General features: G+C 42.2%; 1 protein-coding gene across 2 annotated transcripts; it reads right to left on the bottom strand.

The window, feature by feature from the left end:
- Positions 1 to 5,768: 5,768 nt before the first annotated feature.
- Positions 5,769 to 24,500, bottom strand: LOC122171723 (protein POLR1D-like). 2 transcript variants are annotated; one of them, XM_042839469.1, is made up of 4 exons: positions 24,415 to 24,500; positions 23,857 to 24,045; positions 16,007 to 16,081; positions 5,769 to 7,158 (listed from the first exon to the last, which is right to left on the bottom strand). In XM_042839469.1, exons 3-4 carry the CDS (start codon positions 16,021 to 16,023, stop codon positions 6,873 to 6,875), a joined length of 303 nt encoding a protein of 100 aa, XP_042695403.1. In that variant the 5' UTR covers positions 16,024 to 16,081; positions 23,857 to 24,045; positions 24,415 to 24,500; the 3' UTR covers positions 5,769 to 6,872. The 2 variants fall into 2 exon arrangements, with proteins under 2 accessions (XP_042695403.1, XP_042695402.1); XM_042839468.1 differs by lacking the exon at positions 23,857 to 24,045.

Below are 24,500 nucleotides of genomic sequence, written 5' to 3'. Positions count from 1 at the left end.
CAGCTGCACCTCTCCCGCAGCAAAGTTTGGATGATTAGCTTTGCCCTGCTAGCAGCTGATGTAGATAGTTTTTCTTTTTTTTTTTTCTTAACCAGTATATTCCTGGGGCTGATAAATTCCCTCTAAAGAGGCTGTGAATTCAAGCACCTGCCTGAAGAATTTGTTTTATAAACCAAGTGCTGGGATGGAGAAATGTCCGAACAATTTGCTTCTGCATCTCCCTCCCTGTGCACAAACTCTTAGCAAACTGTGAATCCTCCATAAGGGCCAACACAGTTCTAGCCGGAGCTGTAGTAATGGAACATGGGGAAGAAAGATAGCTTGCATCAGTTATCACCCCAAAATCATGTTTTTAGTTTCTAACTCAGAGTGGCCTCCATAGCCCCTGTGCATCCATGCCATAAGGCATAGCTTCCTCTTGCTTGGGAGGACAGGGAGGAGCATGGGGTTGATGCCCCACATCCAGCACCCTGACATGAACTCATCGAGGTCTCTGACAGGAGAGACCCACCTTGTTGGTCCAGCACTGTGGTTTGTTGATGCCAGCACTAATGAGATCAGAATAATTATAATGAAGTACTGATGGTGTGCATTTATTTATGTGTCAGCGTAGAATATAGGGAGGTAAGGGCAAACTGGATGATACCATCTTGGGTGAAGTGAGGAGATGCTTCCAGGTTTGAACTCAGTCTGCACCTTGCCCACCCCACACAGACAGACAGACAGACAGACAGGCTGGCTCCCACCAGTCTCCATGTCACTCATCTTAAGCAGGGACATGGCCCTGCGTAGGCAATGTCCCCACAGCGGAGGGTCCCAACCCGGCTGCCCCACCACCGGACCATGTCACAGCCACCATGCCCACACACAAGGAATGAACATTTTCAGTGCAAAGGCCCCGTTCTGCCCGGCTGCATGGCACAGAGTCAAAGGAAGCTGCTCAGAGAAGGAGAGGGAGAGGAGACAAAGGCGGGAGAGCAGCAGCCGGCCGGAGGAACAGTGGGGATGCCAGTAATTGGGCTGCCTGAGCTCGGCTTTCGCCAGGCCCGCAGGTTTGTTGTTCCCAGGCTGCAGCTAGGGCTGAAAGAGAGGTGAAATTGTTAAAGATCTCAACCTAGAGGAGTGTAAAAAGGGGGGGAGAGGGAGGGGGGAAAGAAGTTGGCGGCGGCTGGAAGTGAGGGTGTTGTGGGGGATGTCTCCTCTGTGTCAAGGACAGGGATGGCTGGGAAATGATTTTCATCAGGCAGAGACAAATGGAGTTTGGGTAAAATTCATCCCTGTGGATCTTCATTATTGGTTTAACGCGTGTTAAAGCTAGAGGGGATCCTACCAGGAAGAAAATACTAGGTCCTGCTATGGAAAGGTGGAGCTGTACTTCTTCAGCCCCCTTCTCGTTCAGCAGTGGGTGCAGCAATCGCAGTCCAACAGAGTGGCTGCAGAGGCAGAACTGGGTGCCTTTGGGCACAGGACTCTGTGTCAGGACTTGCCCCAGGCAGATGCAGGCAGGAGCCACACATCACAGCGGTTACATGCAGGGGTACAGGGCTGCATTGCTCTCCTTTAGCTTAACACTGTGCTGCAGCCACTACACAGCATCTGGGAAGGCCAGCAGAGATTGATTATGCCAACCACTTTCCTAGCCTTCCTTTTGGCTTCTGCTATTACACAGGTGTCTGCTAACAGGAAGTAGGAAGTAAACATTAAATATGAATATAATATCCAGAATCAAGATAAAGCAATAGTATGTACAGAGCTTTGGTTTTCTTCATATGTTGTGCTCCTCTCCTATATTCCTCCTACCATGAGTGGTGTTGCTGCTATTCCTTATGAATCAGTTGCTTGCTGGCATTTTCCTCTGTCTGAGACATTTTGAATGTCTCATCCCTGGTGAGATGATGTGAAAGACACAGGCAGTTCCCCTCCAGAAGAAGCTGAGAATTCAGATGACACAGGATATCAAGCAGAGCACCAATCGACATTTCCCAAAAGCAGACTTTCTTTGTTTTTACCCTATTAATTTTCAGCTGTATGTATTACCGCTCCTTTAGCAATTCCTGCAGCATTTCCCATCTCTGTCCATGAAGCACAGGAGGCCAGACAGACCAAGACACATATGGCAGGAGGTGAATGTCAGAATCAGCTATTGAATGCCCAGGTTTGTGCTCTTGTCTTAAAGCTGGTAAATATAAATGATTGCCTCTGCACAGATCTGCTGAACAGAACAAGAACTGAGTTGGACGTGATACATCGGGTTCTTCCCACCTGAAGCAGAATGAGCAGGTAGATGAGAGAGAGCAGCAGGAGCAGTGCTACTTTTTTTCTCTTCTAGCAGGGGTCTCTGGGGCTCTCTTGTTGTATTATCAGCTTCAAGTCCAATTAAACCTTGTTAACATTGGTTTTCTGATGTGGTCCAGAAGCCTTTTCTCATTCAGACCATCAAAGGTAGCACTGCCTTTACTTTCTGGGAAAGTTTTGATTAGGTTTTACTACAATAATCCTCAGCAACACCTGAGATTACCAGCATCATTAACAACATGGTGATACAATTTTCTCACAGCATTCCTCAGTATCTACACCTGTGCATTCTTACACTTCAAATCCCCATTTACAGCAAAGAAAGTCAGCCCAGAACCCATCCTGATTGTTGCCTGAGCTGTGAGGGCCCTGCCTGGCTTGCCCACATCCACAGTCAACTCCTGGGTCTGGAGGAACCCAGATGTGGGACATGGCAATATCAGCAAGTTGACAGCCATCAGCAGAGCAGCTGAGAGGACCAACGATGGGTGAGAAATAAAGTATAGAATGTTTATGGTCCTTCAAAATCTTTTATCTAAGGTACGAATATACCCACACACAAGAAATGTGTAGACTAGAGACCCTACAGGGGGCTGAACCCCTCTCCAGGGTATCAGACTGCTGCCCACACTTGTTTGTCATCAGCTCCATGCATGGCTTTTGGAGCTATCTCAGTGTACAACATGCAGGATGCTATCAGAATAATGCGTAACTTACACTGCTCCTCAGCTTTAAATGTTTGGCTTGACATTTTAGTCACGCACACACACAAATATTTGTATGTTCCTTAAATTCCTTATGAAAGTCTTTTTTTGTTGCATATGGGTGGAAATTCAATGCTTTCCATTTGGATATAGATACAGTCTTCCAGAAGCATCTTATAAGGTACAGGGTAATGTCCTGACAGTTATTAAAACTGTATTTATATCTATAAATCTATATCTATAAATTAAAAACAATGCCATTTCTACAGTGCTGATTTGAGACACTGAGAGGCTGCTAGATATTTGATATAAAAGTGCTTGTGTTTTTTCCCTAACACCACTCTACCTAGAAAACTAAAAATGACTGTGCATAAATATTTAATTTGCAACTTTTACAGATCTTTTTTACTTAATTGGAACCACGTCCTCTTTAACATTTATTGTTGACAATTTCCTACTGACAGTCAATAAAACAAGGACTGTATATTAATGCAGAAAAGAGTTTCATTCATAGAGCATGAGCTACAACAGGATTATTTGCAAGAGCAAAGATCACTCACATGAATAAAGATTTGGTGGATCAGTTACTCTACTGATAAAATGAATGAAATCCTTCTCCAAACACCATCCAAATATGTTTTCTTGCCACTTACTGAAGCGAGTTTACTTCTGTGTTGTCCCAGCTTAATTAACTGAAAACACATAATTATTAATGAGAACTCTGATAGGGCAGAAGTGGAAACATGCTTCTTGGTGATGAGCTTGCAGCCGAAACACAAAAAACAGTTCTGTTTGTGCAGGAAAAGCAACCCCCTCCTGCTACATTATCCCATTGATCTAAAATCATTTACATCTCCTTTGTTAACTAGTTGTCAGTAGAAATTCCGTAATCGCTCAGGGACGCCGTTACAGGTGCACCTCAAGAGATCTTCTGTGAAGATCCTATTTTTGCCCCTCAGTTTTGTACACTGTATATCCTAGGCTTTTATTGCACATTCTCGCCTGTCATGATTCATCACAAATAATTCAAGCTGGATTTACAAAAGGGAAGAGGCTGTACAATGAGCAGAGGAAGTGTGCATTATGCTGCCCGTTTAGTCAAAACTAATCAAAGAACTTTGTAAAAACCAATCGTAAGGTATTTTCTCCTCCTCTTTTACATTTGTAATTAATGCTTTGTGATTAATATTCAGTGTTGGTGTGGTGAAAATCACATTTTGGAAAACTTCTGTCCAAGACAATGATGAAGTCTGATTAAACAGCTCTTGTGACTATGGCAAGAGCAATACCCTCACCTGAATAAACTTTGTTATCTGTACAATACACACTGAGACTAAACAAATACAACATTAAGAGCTTACAGATAAACAAGAAACTCCTTTGAAGTATTTACTGCAGCAACATTAACTTAAAGCACTGGGCCGCAGTGCACTACTATGGGAAGCTGACTGTAAGAGACAAAGAATAAACTTTATTTTATTAAGAACTAAACACTTTTAGAGGAAACAAGTGTTCAGTTAGAGAAGTCTGTAACAGGTTTTGAAAAGCCATGTTCAGCTTCAAACTTTAGCCTTTAAATCCTATCTTCAACATACTTCATACAAGTGATGGTGCTGTCACATATTATGAGCAGACAGTTGATACAAACCTGGCTTCATATACCAATTTTGATTTTCAAAACATGATGAAAAGATGAAGGTTTTTCTTAAGAATAGTTAAGAAGCAGCACAGTTTTTGTTTTCAGTATGCACTTTTGGGAAAGGAAGCACTGATATATGGGGTAGACCTACGAAAGATTAGCGCTTCATAGATGTTCTCTAAGTGAGAAAAAAATAGCACTGCATTAGAAACTACCTCCACAAATGAAGACAGGCATTTTTCAGCTATCTGATTTGGGTTGTGTCCCATGGAAGCACAGCCTATCAACAATCCAGGTTAATTTTGAATGTATGATTTCCCTACCTTGAAAGCCCAGTTTACATTGATGCAGAATTAACAGCAGGCCTACACTAAATGGGTATACAAAGGCTCAGACATGGAAGGCTCTGAGGAAACCATGTTACCACCATTAGCCTGACTGGCAAAAGTTGATAGAAATTTGTCCTGCAGAACATCCTTGGATTGAATGCTGAGCAGTGGGGAAAGGAACTTGCTGCTGCCTAGCCAAACATACCCAGCACTGGCATTGCAGCAGAGGCTGGTTGGAATTGTAGGTGCTGCCCTTCAGAAGAAATTGCGGAGACAAAAAGCAATGTCCAGAAAATAAGGACTACAAACAACACCTGTTAATTTAAAGCAAAGATAATCCTTTGTTTTTCAAAGACATTACTTTTTCTTTGGTCCCACTTAAGTCATTAGAAATTTTCTGAGGTGGTGGGATTTCTCCTGTAGCACTGCAGTTCCTCCGGGAAATATAGGAAAATAGCTATATTCAAATTCAAAAGCACCCCACCCCCTTGGATGCACTGACCCTGGCAGCAGCAGCTGGCCTCAGGACCAGTTTAACTCCCTTCCCATTATTCAGAAGAGTCATTCTCAGCTGGTACATCAAAATTCAGACACGGTAAATGTCCACCTTGGGTTCCCCATCTCCTAGTGAAACACGATCCTTCCAAGAGGGACAGGTATGCACAGCAAGACAAGGTATAGATGTGCCTATAGGTGGCACTCTTGTCCTGACGCAACACTGAAGGACCACCAAGTGTCAGCGCTCATTTCTCTCAGTCGACAGAGGCCCAATTCAATTAAGAAACTTACAAGCACCATAAATATCACGAAGCACTTTTAATGAACAATTGAAATTTTATTGTCAACACACTCGGAAACCAAAACCTATGTTCAAAACAAACATACTTCTGAGAACATCCAAAATACAAAATATTTCACACAGAAGTTTGTTACTGGAAAACAAACAAACAAAAAAGGACATGGAATATGCTGATGTATATTGTACATGCTCAAAGTCACAAGCTTAAGAACCGTACTACAAAAAAATTGCCATACAGTTTTGGAAAGTGAGCATTTGATTGTTTTTAAACATCTCTGCATTTCTAGTTCTACACTTTTACTTGGAAACTTCTTAGCAGTGGACAGAGACATGACCATTTTATCTTCAAGGTTTGTTTTGAAAGCACCATGACAACACACTGTTCAAACTACTTCCTTACACCGGGAAGTCTAAACAGAGACAATTATTGCATTTATGGCTTTTTAGGGGTAACATTCATTATTATCAATGATAGGTTTGTGAATATACAACACACAAGACCAGTATTTTGTAGTAGTCTTTTCTGGAAAGCAAAACTAGTGTTGCCCACTTAAAATCTGTTCTTTTTATACTGTCTAAAGAAACCAAACTCCCATATTCTATACAAAACGTACGTGCTTGGCCAGGCATTGACCAATTTTCCTTTCTTCCAGATACTGTAAAGCTAAATTAATCTAAACAAGCAAAACTTCTCAATTGGTTAAGCAGCAAAGAAGTTCTGCTACCTTTATACTATAGATAGACTTAAGCTTAATTTAAATTTATTTCCAAAGGGGTAATACGACTAAATAAATTGTATCAGACAGTGACACACATATTATGCTCCATTACCAAGACCCTAAGCTTAGCCAGAAAGGGAGAGAGGAAAGGAGCAAAGGGAAGGGAATGTCTGTTCTCAGAGAACTGAAAGATTTATGCTGCACTTCACTTTTCTCTTAAAGGTCCCGAAGAAAGATTCTATAAAGCTACCTCTAACTATTTCTCACACAAGAAACCAGTTCAAAAATCTATTCTGAACAGAATCTCATTCTGAAAAGACCTAAACATCCCTGCAGTCTGATGTCTAATGACATTCTTGGCTTGTAACAACACATATTCACCTCTCTTCATCGTTTGCTAGATCGCTTTTCATACTTATCCTTTGTGTGCTGGCTCCTGCTTCGGTGCCTAGGGGGAGAGTAGCTGACTCTCCTTCTGGACTGAAAGCTGGGTGTGTATGGGTGAATTCTGTGTTTCTTTGGTTTTTCTTCTTTCCTGCTTTTGTTTGGCTCTGGCTCCTTGCTGACTTCCTTTTGCTCACGTTCTTGGTCTTGTTCTTTCTGAGACGGTAATGTGTTTTTGATGGTATTAATAAGAAATCTTTTGTTTGCACCAGCAAGAGGACATTTCAACCTGAAAGACATATAAAAGCAATCAGAAAACAAGATAAAAACATCCTGAGACAAAACTGAGAGTTTAACTTCAATAACTTTGAGACACGTTCGTATTTTGGCTTTCCTTGCATGCCACCTAGTGTAAACTCTCAGTACAGAAGGATACACTCAAGGTTGTCTCCCTTCTTCCTTTACCTTATTTTGTAGAATAAAGGTTATTTTACTTCAATGCAATGAAAATCCATGATTTTCACAAGGCAGCAGGAAGCAGATGGGGCAATGCTCATGTTTACCACACTGCTTGTAAGGTGACAATATATTTGTTTGTCAGTGCTTAACTTAGCAATTTAGGAATCAAATATTTAGTAACATTCTAAGTCAAATGAGAATGTTTTACAAGACTATAATGCTGACTGTAGTAGATGAAATAAAATATTGAAATATCTGAAATATTTAGAAAGTAAAAGAAACATCTGCATGAAGAATCCAAATAACTTCAGGAATCAAACACATAAAGGAGGCATGCAAATTTTAACCTACATTAGCAACCACCAAACAAAATATTTTATTTCTTTGTCTTGAATAGAAAAGACATGTAGTTAATTCTCTCCCATTGTTTCCAACTTGTTTTTTTTTTCCTCATTGCACATAATTTATTAGCCTGTTTTAGTAAACACATACTCTATACTGCATTTATCTTCCTGGTATCAGTTCCACACTACTTATTCCCAATTTTTCATCTCTTAGAGAATGGAATGAAAACAATACAGCTTTGAATATATGCCTTTGAACTGGACATCGTATTTATTTCAGATCTGCCTATTAAGCACTACTTGTTCTTGTCCTCAAAGAACTTAGAGCCATTTTAGAAGTATGCATTAAACAACCAAATTGTTTCATTTCTGCTATATGTTTCTTGACATTTTGACATCATGGTTAGTTTAGAGCCTTGTAGATTTTATCCATATAAATCTACATTATTTTCATAGAGTAAAAAAATGCCTTGGATTGGAAGGGACCTGAAAGATCATCTAGTTCCAACAGATGGGCAGGGCTGCCACCCACCAGCTCAGGCTGCCCAAGGCCCCATCCAGCCTGGCCTTCAGCACCTCCAGGTACCCACAGCACTCTGGGCAGTCTGTGCCAGTGCCTCACCACCCTCTGAGTAAAGAATTTCCCCTCAACGTCTAATCTAAATCTCCCCTCACTTAGTGTAAAAGCTACTCCCCATTGCCCTGTCATTTTCTGCCCATGCTAAATGTTGGCCTTCCTCCTGATTATAAGCTCCTTTCAAGTACTGCAAGTCCACGGTGAGGTCAAATCTAGCTTAAAGAAAAATAATAATTAAGATGCTTTGTGTAGATGTTTTGTAAACCAAGGAGACAGTCATTATGTATTAGGTGTATTACTGAGTGCAAGTACACAGCTAATATTTGTCAGTAGAAGAGTGTTTCCAATTCAAGCTACGTCAGCTAAGAACATGGCAAACAAAATGCCATGCTACGCAAACACCGGCCAACATTCAAGTCCTCTGTATGTCTTATGCCAGCATTGAACTGTTGTATCTCAATGCTTCCTACCGAGAAGCTTTCTCTTGGATGCATTAAGGTACAAATTATTTTACATTTGTCTCTTTCCTCTTCCTTTTCTTAAAAGCCAATGTATTGATTAAGCACTAACATATATAGCACCAGAATGAGATAGTCTGCCCTAAATAAATCCATTTTGCTGAAGTATTTATTTCTTTTTGGCACTAGGAGTGCTGCCTGAGCTATACTAAGAATGAAAACTGATGAGAAACGCAGGAATTCAGGGTCAGTTAAAGGGATGCCATTAATTCACTATCACAGTGATAAAGAACGAGCCCCTGGGTTTTCATGGAGCAGCAGTAAGTCATGGCACTGAAGAGAAACATCAGTTTCACTGACCTCAGTCTTTAACAAAACGTACTCTGCCATTAAGTCTTGAAAATAAATGAGATTATGGCATATGAGAAACACTACACATGCACACTCATAAGTCCAAAACGTTTACATATATATACGCCATATACGTAATGGTGAAAATTCAAAAAGAACTGCATTATTAACTCACTCATGTCCTTTAGAGCATTTCTGAAGGTAAGAAAATTGTAGAATACTCCTATTAGCACACTCCTGAAGACAAGCCTTTGGCTTGCTGCAGTTCTGTTCCTGCAGTGCTCAATGCGACAGCTTTGCCCTCCATGTAAATTATGAAGTATCGGGAAGAAAGCGCAGCCTATGCATGGTGGATCACAATCTCCTGGCTATGAACTGTGCCACAGAACAAACTGCAAAAGCTTTGAATAAGTGAAAGAGTAGAAGTAAAATAAGAAAAAGTAAAAGGTGTTAAAAGAGCATTAAGGTGCCAAACTCAAGCTTGCCTGAAGCAGAACTGCAGGCATGACCATGAACGCACACTACAGTTTTAAAGCAATCTAGTTTACAAAACAGACTCAGTTTTGCAGCAAAGCATTCACTCAGTGTAACAGTTTACCTGCTGTATTTACACAAAGAATCCCATCTCCCTCCAAAGACAGGTCTTACATCCCCTCACATTTCTCTGCTATGCAGTGATGAAATGGCAACTTCACAGTTTAAGCAAGAAAAAGAGACACAAACCATCCTTGCATACATACATCAATTCTTACTCTCCCTTTTGATGTTTTCAGTCAACTTCTATTTAATAATCATCTTACTTTTCAGCCAATGCCTGCCATCAAGTTTAGCACAGTAGTTCAGTACACAAGTGTACATTATGGCTTCTTTTCAGTAAAACTCACTAACGCTGCTTAAGATGCTGAAGTACACTGCCAGTCTCCCTTCTGCTGTGTAACAGAACATGTCAAACAGGCTTGGCACAGTCAGCCTCAGTATACAAATCAGATCATCAGATCTTTCAAGGAAACAGTTTTTTATGCATGAACTTAGAGAAACATTACTACCACTTCCAAATTACCATGGAAAATACAGTATTTAAAAGAATAATGACTGAAGGCACAAAAAGCAGCTGGAGGTTGTTCTACCAGAGCAGTTTTCCAAAGCAAGTAATCTAGGCTGCTGTGCTTTCACAAGGGATCTCACAAAAGAGGCTGCCTGGAACCACACTGCAAACTCTTACATACGGTCTTGGCAGCCAGATGCACCTGGCAGGACTTTGCATGGGAACCTGTGCTCTGATCGTAACAGTTTAAAATACTTATTGCACAATGTCCATCTGTGCCTCATTCCTTCACCTCTTCATATCCAATGAAAAAGATGCTGTGGAACCACATCGCAGTGTTCCTGCATAATGACACAACACTCATTCAAAGACAAGATGTAACATAGTGTATCTCCTTTCCTATGCCCTCAAATCTTTCTTATCCTTATTATTTCACATTCTGCAATGTTTCTGGCCAACTGATTCGGTTTTGGTTGGGCAGAAAACTATATATAGGCATGAAACTAATCTCAGGAGTACTCTGCAAGAAAGAGAGCTAAAAATAATTTAACGCTTCCAACACTTATCTATTTGTTACAATTTCATCTGCTCTGACAACGCAGAGCTGAACAAGCCATCCCAAAATATCCTGTTTTCCATATCTTATTTTAGGAAGCCAGTTCAGCCTCAATTCACTTGATGCCAGGATCCTTGAAGAACAGGTCCATACACCAGAAGAAAAAGAAATAATTAGTCTCCAGAACGTGTCCCCATAGTCACTTTTGCAGTATTTTGACTGACATTCTCAAAGTGAAAAAAGCCCTTTAAATGAGACCTAACTCCACTGCTCTTAGGAAGCTTATGAATTACATACATAGGATTGACAAAACCTGTAAGAAAATCTGAGCTTATAGCTTGATTCTACCTGAAGACACACAATGCGAATCCCCACATATAGCAGTGTAGGATACCCTGTCTGTGTCAATCATCCTCTGATGAATCAAGAATATCTGCATGCATCAGCACACGGTTGGGGTCTGACCTGCTGAAAAGGAGCTCTGCAGAGAAGGACCTGGTGTTCTGTTGGGAAGCAGGTTGGCCATGAGCCAGCAGTGTGGCCCTTTGGCCAAGAAGGCAAATGGGATCCTGGGGTGCATTACAAAGAGTGTGGCCAGCAGGTGCAGGGATGTGGTTCTCCTCCTCTGCACTGCCATGGTGAGGCTACATCAGGAGTGCTGTGTCCAGTTCTGGGCTCCCCAGTTCAAGACAGAAAACTTCTAGAGAGAATCCAGTGGAGAATCACAAAGATGACTGGAGCCTTGGAGCGTCTTCCATATGAGGAAAGGTTGAGAGACTTGGGGCAGTTCAGCATGGGGAAGATAAGACCGAGAAAGGATCTCATTAATGCTTACAAATATTAAAGGACCGGAGTTAAATGGACGGGGCCAAGCTCTTTTCAGTGGTGTGCAGTGACACAAGGGGAAATGGGCATAGACTGGAACACAAGAAGCTTCATATGAACAGAAGAAAGATCAACTTTACTTCAGAGGCAACGGAGCAGAGAAATAAGCTGCAGACAGAGGCTGTGGAGCCTCCTACTCCGGAAATATTCAAAATCCAGCTGGATGCTTTCCTGTGCAATCCAGGGAGCCTGCTTTAGCATAGGGTTGGACTACATGATTTCCAGAGGTCCCTTCCAACCTCTACAACTTTGTAATACATTTATCTATTTCAAGTGTTCCAATTCTATTTGTCCCTAACTTCCCATCTTGGATCCAGCTGGTTCTTCAAGCATTAACTTCCAGACAGCTGCTCTAATGTCTTTTCTCATCTCAAAAATCACATAATCCTAACAGCATCACAGAAAGTTAAGTTACCTACTCTTCATCTTCACATGAACATCTTCAGAGGAGGATCCTCCTTTCCCCTACACATTTTCTTTCCTGTGATTAGATCCACTCATGTTTGAACCAGACACATCAGCAGCAGGTTCTACAGCATCACAAGAATCACTGTGGCCAGAAAGCACATATGAATGGATGACTGAAAGAACTAGTAATAATGTAGTGCTAAGAGCAAGAATCTTTAGAACATCCAAGGAACAAGTCAATGCTCAAGAGTCGGTAACATAAAAGCAACAAACAACATCTAATATTTCTTGAACAAATCTTTCATGGACCTACACACCACCAATCTTAAGTAAAGTGTGAAGCCAATCAGCTAGATCTCTTAACTGAGAGCTCACGCAGCCCATGTTGTGGCAGTTTAAGGCCAGCAGATACCCTAGCACCAGCACTACTCTCTTACTTCCTCTCCTCAACAGGACAGGAGGAGAAAATGTGATGAAAAAGCTCACAGGTTCAGACAAGGACACAAGTAAAACAGACTCAGTGTAAGGGAAATTAATTTATTGGCAATCAATAACAAACGAGTAGTGAGAACAAAAAGGAAACTACAACCACCTTCCTCCCATCCACCCTCCCCTACCTCCTCCCACCAAAAAGCACAGGGGAATGGGGCAGCAGTCAGTCCCTAACGCTCGCCTATGCTGCTCTTTCATGGTCACTCTGCCTCCACTCCAAGTAGGGTCCCTTCTGCAGGATGCCATCCTTCTGATCCTGCATGGGATTCCCATAGGTTGCAGCTCTTCCAGCACAGCTCCAACATGGCTCTGTATCACAGAGCCTATCATTTCAGGAACACACTGCTCCAGCATGGGGCCCCACGAGTGGCAGATCTCTTGGAACTCCTCCTCTGACATTGGGCAGCTGCTGAGTTCTGCTCACAGAGCTCACTCTCTCTGCTCCACTCTCAGAGTCCCCTCACCTCATTCCACCAAAATCTTGCCATGTAAACCCAATACACATATCCACAAGTGTCAAGTAACTCTTCTGCATAAAGCTTTTGCTCAGTGTCAGTGCCCATCTCTGTGATGGGACAAGCCTCCCCTATAACAGGACCTGAATCACATAGGTTGCAGCACCTACCCACACTATCCACAGAAAACTTGTGAGGCAACCTAATAGAGACAAAACATTCTCAAACTGGAAGTAATAACCAGCAACACTGTCCTATATTTTCAAGGCTGAACTGTTGTCTTGGAGCTGGGCTGAAGGACAACACTTCACACATCTTTCTCCTGACTGTCAGCTACACTATGTCTGAGCTTGAATTGCAAGCATCAAACAGCAACTGACTATACACGTCATATGAGGAGACTACAAAAAGCTAGGTAGGGATGCCTGGGGATCTTCTTTAAGCACTGTACTTGAGCTGTGGAGAATTAATCACTGTGAACAGTAATGGAGCAGTTGTATAGATCTGAAAACAGTCCCAGAGCAGTGTTCAGAGGCTTGCTGGCTAAGGTTTTGCTTCCAGCAACACCCACCAGGAGACTCTATTCCTTTGTAATGGTATGCACAACAGTTTTCTGTGAACATCACCTTGACACACACTTCCCTTTATTAACTAATTCCTGTCAAATATCACTGACATATAATTCCCTATATCCAACAGCTGCTGAAAACAACATAAACTGGAATCTGTGAAGTATGAGCAGCAGCTGCATTTGCCTCTCCTCATCCAAAGAAAAGATGGCAAAACCAATCTTCTTTCCATAGGTCCAGTTACTTCCACTGTCCAGTGCCTATGCAGGATTGATGGCCTTATGGTAGATCTTTCCAGGGGTTCTACATTGCTCCTCCAAGACTCCCATGACAAAAGACTGAGGTAATCCCACAGGTCTTCGTGTGTGAACCACACCTGTAATCATTTTGAGTTTGGCAAAGAAGGGAGGATTTGTGTTCTACCCATCAAGACTGTGCTTTAATCAAGTTGGTGATGATCTCATCTGTTTGCTTCTACCAGTTTATGCTTTCCTGGATTTGGTCTTTTAACATATATTTTCATGTTCACTTCATTTAGCATCCACAAAGCTCAGAACAGCAGCTATATTCTTTTCAGTAGTTTACAGTTGCGAGAGTATACATCAGTACTGGATGTAATCCCTGAAGCCCTTTGGGATTTACTGTTTAATGATGTTTACATCTGATGGTATTTTGCTGCACTGCAATACTCAGCTTAGTACAGTCTCCAAAGATTTTTCTCTCTTTGAGAGAATTGTCATATGCAAAAATATCACCTGTCAATGCAGAATATCCTGAGCTGCAGGCTGCTAGAAGCTGGAACTGCATACTGAGGATGTACTGCTATTTTCTCATATAATTCTTATCCCACTTCCTAGACCCTAATTATTGGTCACCGACGGAGACAGCGCAATGCAGAGATGGATCCCTTATTTGAGTCAGTAAAGTACAGCTATTCTTACATTTCTCCACAGTTAAAAAGATCCTTACTTCAACAATCTCAGGTTATCACTGTGCCAAACATCATGTCAATAGCCCTCCTCTTTCTGAAGCCTTCTTGGAAATCCTCTTCTCCTACGTCTTGAGCACAACTCTGGCCCAACCAACTGCTACTCCAAAGAACAGGGCACCCTCTGCTATGCCTCTGGGCATTGGGTGTTTGTAAGCCACATGTTAACCCCCCTGTGCCAATAACCATAGCTGTGCGGGACCTCTGCTCTCACACAGACAAGGAATAAGAAATAGCCAGGAGTAGAGGCCCACGCACACTCCAGGAAGATATTCCAGGCTGCACAAACTGTAGCAAAGTCAGGGAGGGATGCCAGAGTATCTTCCAGAAGAAATCCTCCACATTTGCAATTAACTTGCAAATGTTTGGGTGCATACAACACTTAATAGCGCTAATTATCTGCATAGGTTTACCTGGTAAATTGGCAAAGCTCACAGAGGACAAGTGTGTTAGAAAAACTGTAGCCACTCTGGGGGATTAAATCAATTTAATTATTCTCCTATAAAGGGTGTAAATTGCATTCCTAGCAGAAATATTGCGTAAAATACACACACACAAAATTTGTCTAGAAAACATAAAGGATTGTCTTTTTTGAGCAAGACAATTTTCATCTCTTCAGAGCTGCTAAAACAAACATAGCTAAGAAATCAGCCAAGAAATTCACAACCAGCACAGGCTTATCTTGTAATGCTGTTGGTAGAGGAAGCCAGACCTTATCTACAAATGAGTTTACCACACTCAATTGGTGTATTGCTTGTGTGAACATCCCTAGATCCAACAGCCAGCCTCTTATCAAAGTCAGATACATTATTTTAAGATGAATGACTCTTTTCACCATGTTATTTTTTCTTTCATTGCAATTATATTCATTATATTCCATTATAATCTACCTGTAAAACCTGAAATATTGCATTGAAGATCTACCATCATATTTCACGTCGGATTTAAATACTGATACCTTTTTCCCCACTTGCTATACAATTTAGCCTCAGCGTTATAGATTTTTTTAGTACTTATAAAAAAAGGTCTCCTTCCAAAAGCCAGGTTATAGATTCAGTTCATTTTTTAGCTGAAATTTATACATGGATTCTCTGCTAGAGGATAATTTATTATTTTTATTGTTTGAGGCTAAGGCTTCTTTTTATGTGCTATCAATGTTTTTTAATTTAAGCAGGATCCAACCAAGTAACATATGGCCTGTATGAAAGTAACATATATATAGATATATTCATATGCATAAAGACTCATAGAGTTCTGATCTAAACTTTACAACATAATTCAATCTATGGTAGTAAGGCAATACCACTCCAGATGCGACACCCAGCTCTCCAATTACTTTGCCTTCAACACATTCAGCCAAGCAATTTTATGCTGGCAGAATTTTCTTTGGCTTCTTTATTATTGGGGCTCTAATTTTGCCCAGACAAATTAATACCTGGGTGAAGAAAATATTTAAACATGATGCAAATTAAAACACAAAGACTTCTGTCACCCATTAAATACAAAATCTATTTTGGCATCAGTCATTCACTTCCTTTGGCACAACTTACCAGCCCATCGCTCCCATTGTTTCAGCTCTGGTTCTCCCACGTTTTGCCTCCTTCAGTAACTCTTCCACAGCCTTCCTAAACACGAGGAGAGGAAGAGTTACCACTTGAGGAAAACAAGAACTTACTACTTCACGCACTTATGTAAAGTGGAAAGCTTTTTTGTTTAATTCATTACAGGGAAGAAAGAGGAAAAGCTGGAAACACAACAACTGCAACGTTGATTTCAATTCAAGAATAGAAATAAAGTGCATGGAACTGGTACACTACTCTAAAAAGCACAGTCCCCAAGGTTTTTGGGAACACTCTCCCCTGCTGTCAACTTTGTTTCTTCCTCAAGTCCTCCAAGCATAGCAGATCTGTTTCAAAACCAATTAGATGACACCAGCAAAATACCAAGCAGCCAGCTGACATATTTCTACCAGTTGTTAAACTGTACCAGTTGTGGTTCAGTGGTAGAAGAAAGGAGCTCGTCTCTGCTTATTAACAGCTGCCATTCAAAAAGGACTTCACATTACCCTGATCTTCCAGTACAAACCAGCCAGATTAACACTAAAGCAATTAAATAACCATGCTGACTTAAAAAGTCATTGGAGAATGCAACTTACTCAAGTTGTAGCTAATTCCTGCAGTGTCAATCTTTTCAGTTTTCTTTACACGTTAATTTCAATTTCAAATAAAACTTTAATAACTGTTTGACATTACATGGTTGAAGTTAATGGGAAAGCCAATAAGGAGATAAAATGAGTAATTTATTTCACAAATTGGATGCATAAGCTAACAGTTGGGTAAGTTAACTGTAAGCAATATAGATGCCACCCAGTGAGAACTGTTAGACAGAATAGGAGAGCTATGCACCTGGCTATAACTCACAACATGAAGCTAAGCATCAGCAGCACTGATATGGGTAAGACTGAAGGCTCAAGGAATTAAAAGCAGGAGGTAACTGAGAGGGTATGTACTGCTCAGCTCTCCCAGCTGTAGTGTGGCAGAATGGCCGCTGGCATCAAGCCGACCAAGAGCATCACCATTCACCTAGTGCAAGAAAAGAAAGGTGCGAGTTCTTGAGCCTTCAACTCAAGGTGCAAAGAAGCCTTATCACGATGTTACAGCACTCGCAGCATCCTAGGATTCTGCTGCTTTGCTGTAACAGATTACAAAAAAGAAAAAACCCTGAGTATAATTTCTGATGTCAAGCCAAAACTGAGATTAGACAATTCAAGGCTCATCATCTAACAGAAGCAGCAGAGCCAAGACAAAAAGCAAGCAGCTTCTATGGCAGGTCTATGTGAGGAAATATTGCAGGGCTTTAAACATCTAACACAGTTGTTTGTTACCATTTAGGTTACTGAAGTCTGCACAGAAAACACAAAAGGTCTTAGCTTTAATTGCATACACTATACGTGAATGAAATAAAATGCATAGGAATTAAAACTAAATAGTAACGCGTTTCCTTCAGTACTTAACAAAAAAACTTGATGCAGCCACACAGCAGTCAGTCAAAGTCTATCCCTCTTCAGTTTGCTATGGTCCTAACATAAATTTTCCCAACTCCATTCATTAGGACTGGTTGGTGACATTTTATATGCACACACATGTTTTCTTCTGTATTGCTTTTGGTCATGTTTTGCTTTTTTCTGGTAAGAGAAAACAAACTGGTGCTAGATGGGTACAGTGCAAAATGCACCAAGATACAGCCACTCTTTGTATAGCTACCTGTGCAGAACCGCAAGCAGAGCTGTCAAATTTTACACTTACAGCAATCTGTCATTGAAGTATTTCCTGACTTCAGAGCAATTTACAGCAAGTACCATTTTAACTGAAGATTTCTAAACAAACTCCTGGAATCTGCCATTGATCCTCAAAGAGCATAGAAATGCTCCTTGACCAACCTATCTGTCTGAATAGTCCTTCATTTCAAGGGGAAACAATTCCATCCAAAAAAAGAGATCTATGCCAGGCAGACACACAGATACTCACAGACTACAACTTGCATGTGAAGGGTTTGCAAAATAAAGAGCCCACAGAAACAACAGCAGGGAAATGCACCAAGAACTGTAGTGTTATTTGTCCATTCACTCATCTATTAATGGCACATTGGCTTAAGGTCTCTCACAGAATTGCCTCCAAGGTTATCAGTATGATCTGAGCAGCAGCTGTGCTTGGAGTACTTCAAGTCCATTTTTAAGCACATATTTCACCACAACATTCAGCGCATCTGCTCACTCAAGGAAATGGAGTATCAGCACAGTAAGCTGTTGTGTCAGAGTTATTTGCACCTAGATGCAGCACTGCCCTCTCAACCTAGCCAGGTACAGCAGCATTCCCAGGCGAGAGCAGAGAGACGTGGCACTGCAATGCCCCAGTACTGCAAGAACTGTAAGAAACGCAGGCTCAGCCACCAAAATGTAGCAGATGTCACACACTTTGTGAAGTCAAGGCAAAATGCATTTTTCTCTCCAGACTTAGAATTTACCACCTGAGCAGCATGAACTAGCTCAGAGGGAGCACAGCAGGAGCACGCGGCCTCTGAAAGCCTGTCCTGAGCCTTCAAACAGAAGCACCAGACAAAGGGCAGGAAAGAGGAAAAAAGCTCCTCACTGTTACTACTGTAGCTGCCAGATGTTGCGATTGTAAGAAATCTGTATAGCTGTCAGATTAAAAGCCTCTATATCTGCCATTATTTTATTTAAAAAATCATAAACCAAAGCATTTCAGCCATAAAACAGTAATAAAACACACACATAAATATTTTAAACAGCTGCAGTTCAGCTTTAGTGGAAACATCAGAATAAACTAATATGGTGACATCAATTCTATTAACTTGGGTAGGAATTATAAGCCATATGAGATACTACTTTGCAATGTTTATATCACAGATCAGAATGACTTGGCATCTGCCTCAGCAACCTGAAGTCAACATCTTCAGCTGTAACAGAAGTTATGGCATAATACTGCCTTTTACTATTATTATTATGCCTAATCACTGCATCTTTACAAAGACCTTCTGATGTGCACAGACCAAGGGAAAAAATTCTCAGATCATCTTTGAAATGATGTGTTTCCACTCACTGAACCCACATTCTCTGCATAAGTAAGTTAAAAGCTATGCAAACAGGGTTTTTACTTTGCTTTTAAAGGCCTCTTGGGACTCAGCATTCCTTGCCATCTTCATTTTTACAGCGTGGTTACAACTGAAGCATTCCTGCAGCTGGCAGATTCAGCTCCAAGCACACAGCTTTCACATGAGAAGAAAATAAAGGGATGGAAATCAGGAGTGGAAAACAAAAGGCAGGAGCATATTAAAGAGCACAGTAATCATTCTGGCACCTTTCATAGCAAGGATAGCAAGCACTACTTTGAACTTGTGGCAGTTCTTCTTGAGCAATCACATTTTGCTGAACAATACAGTAGCGTGAGTGCAGGTGTACAAATGCTTTATATCTTCATGAGTATTGTCCAAGATCTATTTACATTTCTGAAGGATGAGACTTTGTCATCTATATTCCAAGGCCACAGGCAAAGCTTCCACCTCACAAACTCTAACAATTTGCATTATAAAGTGCACATGTCCTAAGAATGGGAGAATATTAAGCTTTGAAGTCAGGCAAAATTACATCTGTTTTCTATTCTTCATTCAGGGACTGGGCTTCATCATTCTTCTGAAAAAGCAAACTTATAAACTGAAATATGAACTACAGCTACAGGCGATGAAAACACTACATAACTAGAGACTATCAAATGCTTTTAATTATAGACAAAACTGTAAGGGGAAAATACATTATGCTAGGTCCAACAGCCTGGGAGAGCCTCACAGCTCTGTGCCCCAAATCCAACTTGCAGCAAAGCTGAAAATCTGTGCCCAGCAGGCGCATACATACACTGCAGGCATGTGGGCCCTTTCTCACTGCAGTGGCTACCATCCAGTGTCACCCACTCCAGCCTCCCCAGGTGCTGGCAGCAACCCACCAGCTCTTGGTTCCAACACAGCTGCTGGCACCACAGACACGAGGTCCCTCCAACCCTGCTCTGACTCCAGGTACTGCACTCACAGCCCCATAGAACAGAGTCCTCAACCAGGAAAGGGCTGGAAAGGAATTTCAGGCAGGACAGACTGTGCTGTTCAAGCATAGGGCACGACCAAGCACGTGTAACTACCAGCAGCCTGTTCACAGATGACCAGTCCTTTTTATTCCCTTACTCATTTATTTTTCCACTCCTCCCTGAATCACCTATATCAACCCCCTTCCCTAACTTTGGTTTCTTCCCTAAACATCCCATAATAAGCCTTGTGCAACCTTGAAATGCTCCTTCTCACCATCTCACAACATGTCCCATATCCCAGACAGCAACATCCTTCAGTCCCAAAGATGCTGCAGCACCGAGTCACTGCAATGGGACACCAGGAAGGAGATGCTCATCCTTCCAGTCTTGGCCTTGGGTTCCTGGTGCCCTGCACTGCCTTGGGCCACTGGGAGCTGGTGGCACCAGGGGTAGGGGAGCTGGAGCAGAGCTGTGTATAAGGCCTCCTGCTGCCGTTAGGCCTCTGCAAGCACACAAGTTAACTAACCCTGCCATTGCTGCTTATGCCATTGTCTTATTGGAGATCTCAAAGAACTGCAACGGCAATGTATTTAGTGGAATTGCTTCACACCACGCAATCGACTACTGAAACACACAGACATGCAAGCAGAAAGGCAATACTGGCATTCAACAGCTCCTGAAGTAAGAGAAGGGATATCTTACCACATGCAGCTCCACCAAAGACCCTCAGAGCATCACTGACTGCTTGCAGTCTATACCATAACCTGAAAGGGCAGGCTGCTTTGCTGCTGGACCCCCACATCACTGAATGCTCAGACCTACCTGCTGGACTCCTGGTCCTGGCAGAGAGCTGCAAGATCCAGAGAAAGTAACAGGGCTCTTTTTAAAATCAGTATACTCAAAATAGTGTTATGCTGACAATGTAACTTATTTCTGGTCGTGTGTAGGGCTGGAAATAGGAACAGATGTTGGGTGTTCTAATTATATCCAAGTAATTGTCACCCAGAACTTCAGTTAATCAAAGGTCTGAAGATAATGCTTTCTACAATGGAGGAACAGTAACGAAGGCCAGTGTTGTTCATAATGAACTCCTATGAGCTAGTTTGTCCTGTCTGCACACACTTATTGATGAAAAGAGATGCCAGAAAAGAAGCCTAAGCCAGAACATTCATAGCAAGGATAAAGAAATACACAATACAAATACACATACAAATACACCCCAAAATTCTCAATGTAGAGCATCTCTGCCTTTGAAGATACACGGGGCATGCTGATGTTCTCATCTTTCACAGATCAAGATTGTAGCTTATTTAAATATTCTGTTAATCAGTCTCATAAGTGCTATTTTCAGGACATTTCCATGCTGATGTTCTCGACAGCTCCATCTGAAACAATGATATCAGCTTGCAGACCAATTTCTGCCATGGGAGATAAGGCACAAATGGGAAATAATGACCTAATTATGACATTTCTATTTTAAATGTTAGAAACAATAGTAAGAAATGTCAATTAATTTCTCCAAGGTGCAAAGCTTACTTATTAAGGAGTGTAATTAGGACATCTATGCAGCAAAATAGTAGGCTATCAATTCTCAACTCAACAAGAGGCCTCTTGTTACAAAACCCAGTAATGGTCTTTCTTGGAACTCAGAACAGTATCTTCTTTAGGAAACACTTACTTCCAAGATGATGCTCCAAGCAGGCATGGTAGGCAATTCTAATAAGATTCTGAAATATTTATAGCTAGTGAGAGAAAGACTTCACTGTGGAACAGTTTGGATACATGGTAAAATAAAATCTCTGCCTTTACACTGCCAGGGGAACCTCATTTTTTTTTCTGTGCTTCCAACACAGACACCAAGCACAAACACCATTTAGGAAGGGGAAAAAAAAAGAGGTGGGGAGATTTAGTAGAAATTAAGTAGCAAAAGCAAGTACACATGCTTGCAGCAGAAACAGACAGTTCCTGGTAGCTGATTTGTAAGGGTTTTCTTTACAGTACTGCCTATTGGGTCATATACCTTAACATCATCATTACACACAAACAGAATTTATGCCAGTTTTACTTTGGGATCACAAGATACCTCTGGCTTACAGTCTGGATCTGCACTGACATACCAGAAAAGTTCAGAGGAAAAAACACCAGCTCAATTTTCCAACAAAGGTTATTGGGTGAAATGGGAAATAACTGAGTAAAACGCAGTGAACAGTAATACTTTACTGATTTTAAGACTACTTCATTTTTTAAATCCATAGTATGCAACAGCTGCACAGTAACCTGCAGGTCAGCATTCCCCTTCTGCAGTGACTCCCACTTCTACTGATGTGAAGAAAGCCTCAGACACAAGCTGAAGCATGAGTCAGACACACAAAAACAGGGCAGTAGGGACAGAACAGGACAAGCTGGATGAAGACTCTTCCTAAACAATTACAAACAAGTAGCAGAGTCTGCTTATCTTAGCAGATTCCAGTCTGGAATGCTAGGAAACAAAATTCACTTCAGACCTGAAAAAACACATGCAAAAGCAGTTACAGCTCCACAACACAGCCTCATGACCCCATCATTCCATGCCCATTTTCCAACACGCTGCCATGGAAAGAACAGTGGATCCCAAAGCAGTCCGAAGCAGGATGGAATTCCAGAAGAGGTTCCTAGAATAGAGGGCAGCCTGTTTTAACCACTGTATGGGGACACAAGTCCCCACCACAGCAGCAGCAGAAGGCAGGCAGCGCAGAGTCAAAGAATCACAGAATGGCTTGGGTTGGAAGGGACCTTTAATCCCATTTAGTTTAACCTCCCTGACAAGGGCCAGCTGCCACCCACCAGCTCAGACTGGCCAGGGTCCCATCCAGCCTGGCCTTGAGCTCCTCAGGGATGGGGCACCAACAGTTCCTCTAGGCAGCCTATGCCAGTGCCTCACCACACTCTGAGTAAAGAATGTCCTCCTAACCTCTGACCTAAGTCTTTGCTCTTTTAGTTTAAAACTGCTCCCCACTGTCCTACCACTACCTGCGTGTGTAAGAAGTTGGTCTCCCTCCTGCTTATAAGCTTTAAGCACTGGAAGTACAAAATACTGTCTGCAAGCAAAAAGTGCTTGGAGTGGCACAAACAAAAACAGCATTCATGCCTATATAAAAAGAAGCTTTAATATTTAAACTGATGATCTGAGCAAAGAAGTGCCTTACCAAGAATTAAAGGCTTCTTGGAAAGCATTACACTCTCTATCCTTGCCACCACCAGTGGCATCACATGTATCTAATTTCAAAAATGTGTCAGATCTAAGCAGAAAGAAGTGACTTAACATAGAATCGCTTCCATTCGAAGAGACCCTTAAGGCCACTTGCTCCAACCCCCCTGAAATAAACAGGGACACCTAGCGCTTTATTTGGTTGAACAGAGCCTGGCCTTGAATGCTTCCAGGGACAGAGCATCCAGCACCTCTCAGAGCAACCTGCGCCAGTGCCTCATCACACTGATCATAAAAGAACTTCTTCCTTACATCCAGTCTATATGTCAGCTCTTTTACTTTGAAACCATGTCCCCTTGTCCTACTGCAACAAACTGCTAAAGTCTGTCCCCTTCTTTCTTACAGTCCCTCTTTATATACCGGAAGGCCACTCTCAGGTCACCTTAGAGCCTTCTCTTCTCCAGGCTGAACAGCCCCAGCTCTCTCAGCCTGCACTCACAGGGATGTGTTCCACCCCTTGGATCATTTTTGTAGCCCTTGTCTGGATGCACTCCAGCAGCTCTTTGTCTCTCCCGTACTGAGGACTCCACATCTGCATGCAGTACTCCAGGTGAGGCCTCACCAGTGCAGAGCAGAGGGGCAGGATCACTCCCTTGGCCTGCTGGCCACACTGCTTTGGATGCAGCCCAGGATACAGTTGGCTCTCTGGGCAGCAAAGGCAGCCACGTCCAGCTCATGTCCAGCTTGTCATCCAGCAGCACTCCTGTGTCCTTTTTGTCAGGCCTTCCCACCAGCACTCTCAGATACATCCCTTAGAAGTTATGAGACAGAACCATGGGATCACTTCTCTGTAAAAGTTCCACGCAGCTGTTTGCAAAAACCCCAACCTCTTTTCATTAACCAAATAACTTTAACCACCCATTTATAAGGCCTTTCACTCTCGCCTCTAAGTAACACCAGAGGAACGCTTACAGGAACAATTGCGCAGAGATGTACGCTATCGTCCAGCTCAAGAGCCCAAGGCTCAGGGCTCAGAGCAGTGCGCAGGCCGCCCACGCCGAGCCCTTGCAGGCCAGGAGCCGACACCGGGCCGGGCCCGAGGCCCCGCAACCCCACAGAGCAGCCCAGCACCAAGGAGAAACCGTGGCCCGACCCTCTGCACAGTGCGGCCGCCCCTCACCTCTCCAGCTCCGGATCCTCCTCCATAGCGGACTGCTGCACGGCTTGTCACGCTGATGCCGGCGCCATTCCTACTCTCAGCCCAGC

This window comes from Centrocercus urophasianus, unplaced genomic scaffold (assembly GCF_019232065.1).
Source record: "Centrocercus urophasianus isolate 14NV4802_14NV808 unplaced genomic scaffold, USGS_Curo_1.0 seq_938, whole genome shotgun sequence".
Classification (NCBI taxonomy): Eukaryota; Metazoa; Chordata; class Aves; order Galliformes; family Phasianidae; genus Centrocercus; species Centrocercus urophasianus.
Note: the sequence above shows the minus strand (reverse complement) of the source record. Positions and strands in the feature narration are given on the sequence as shown.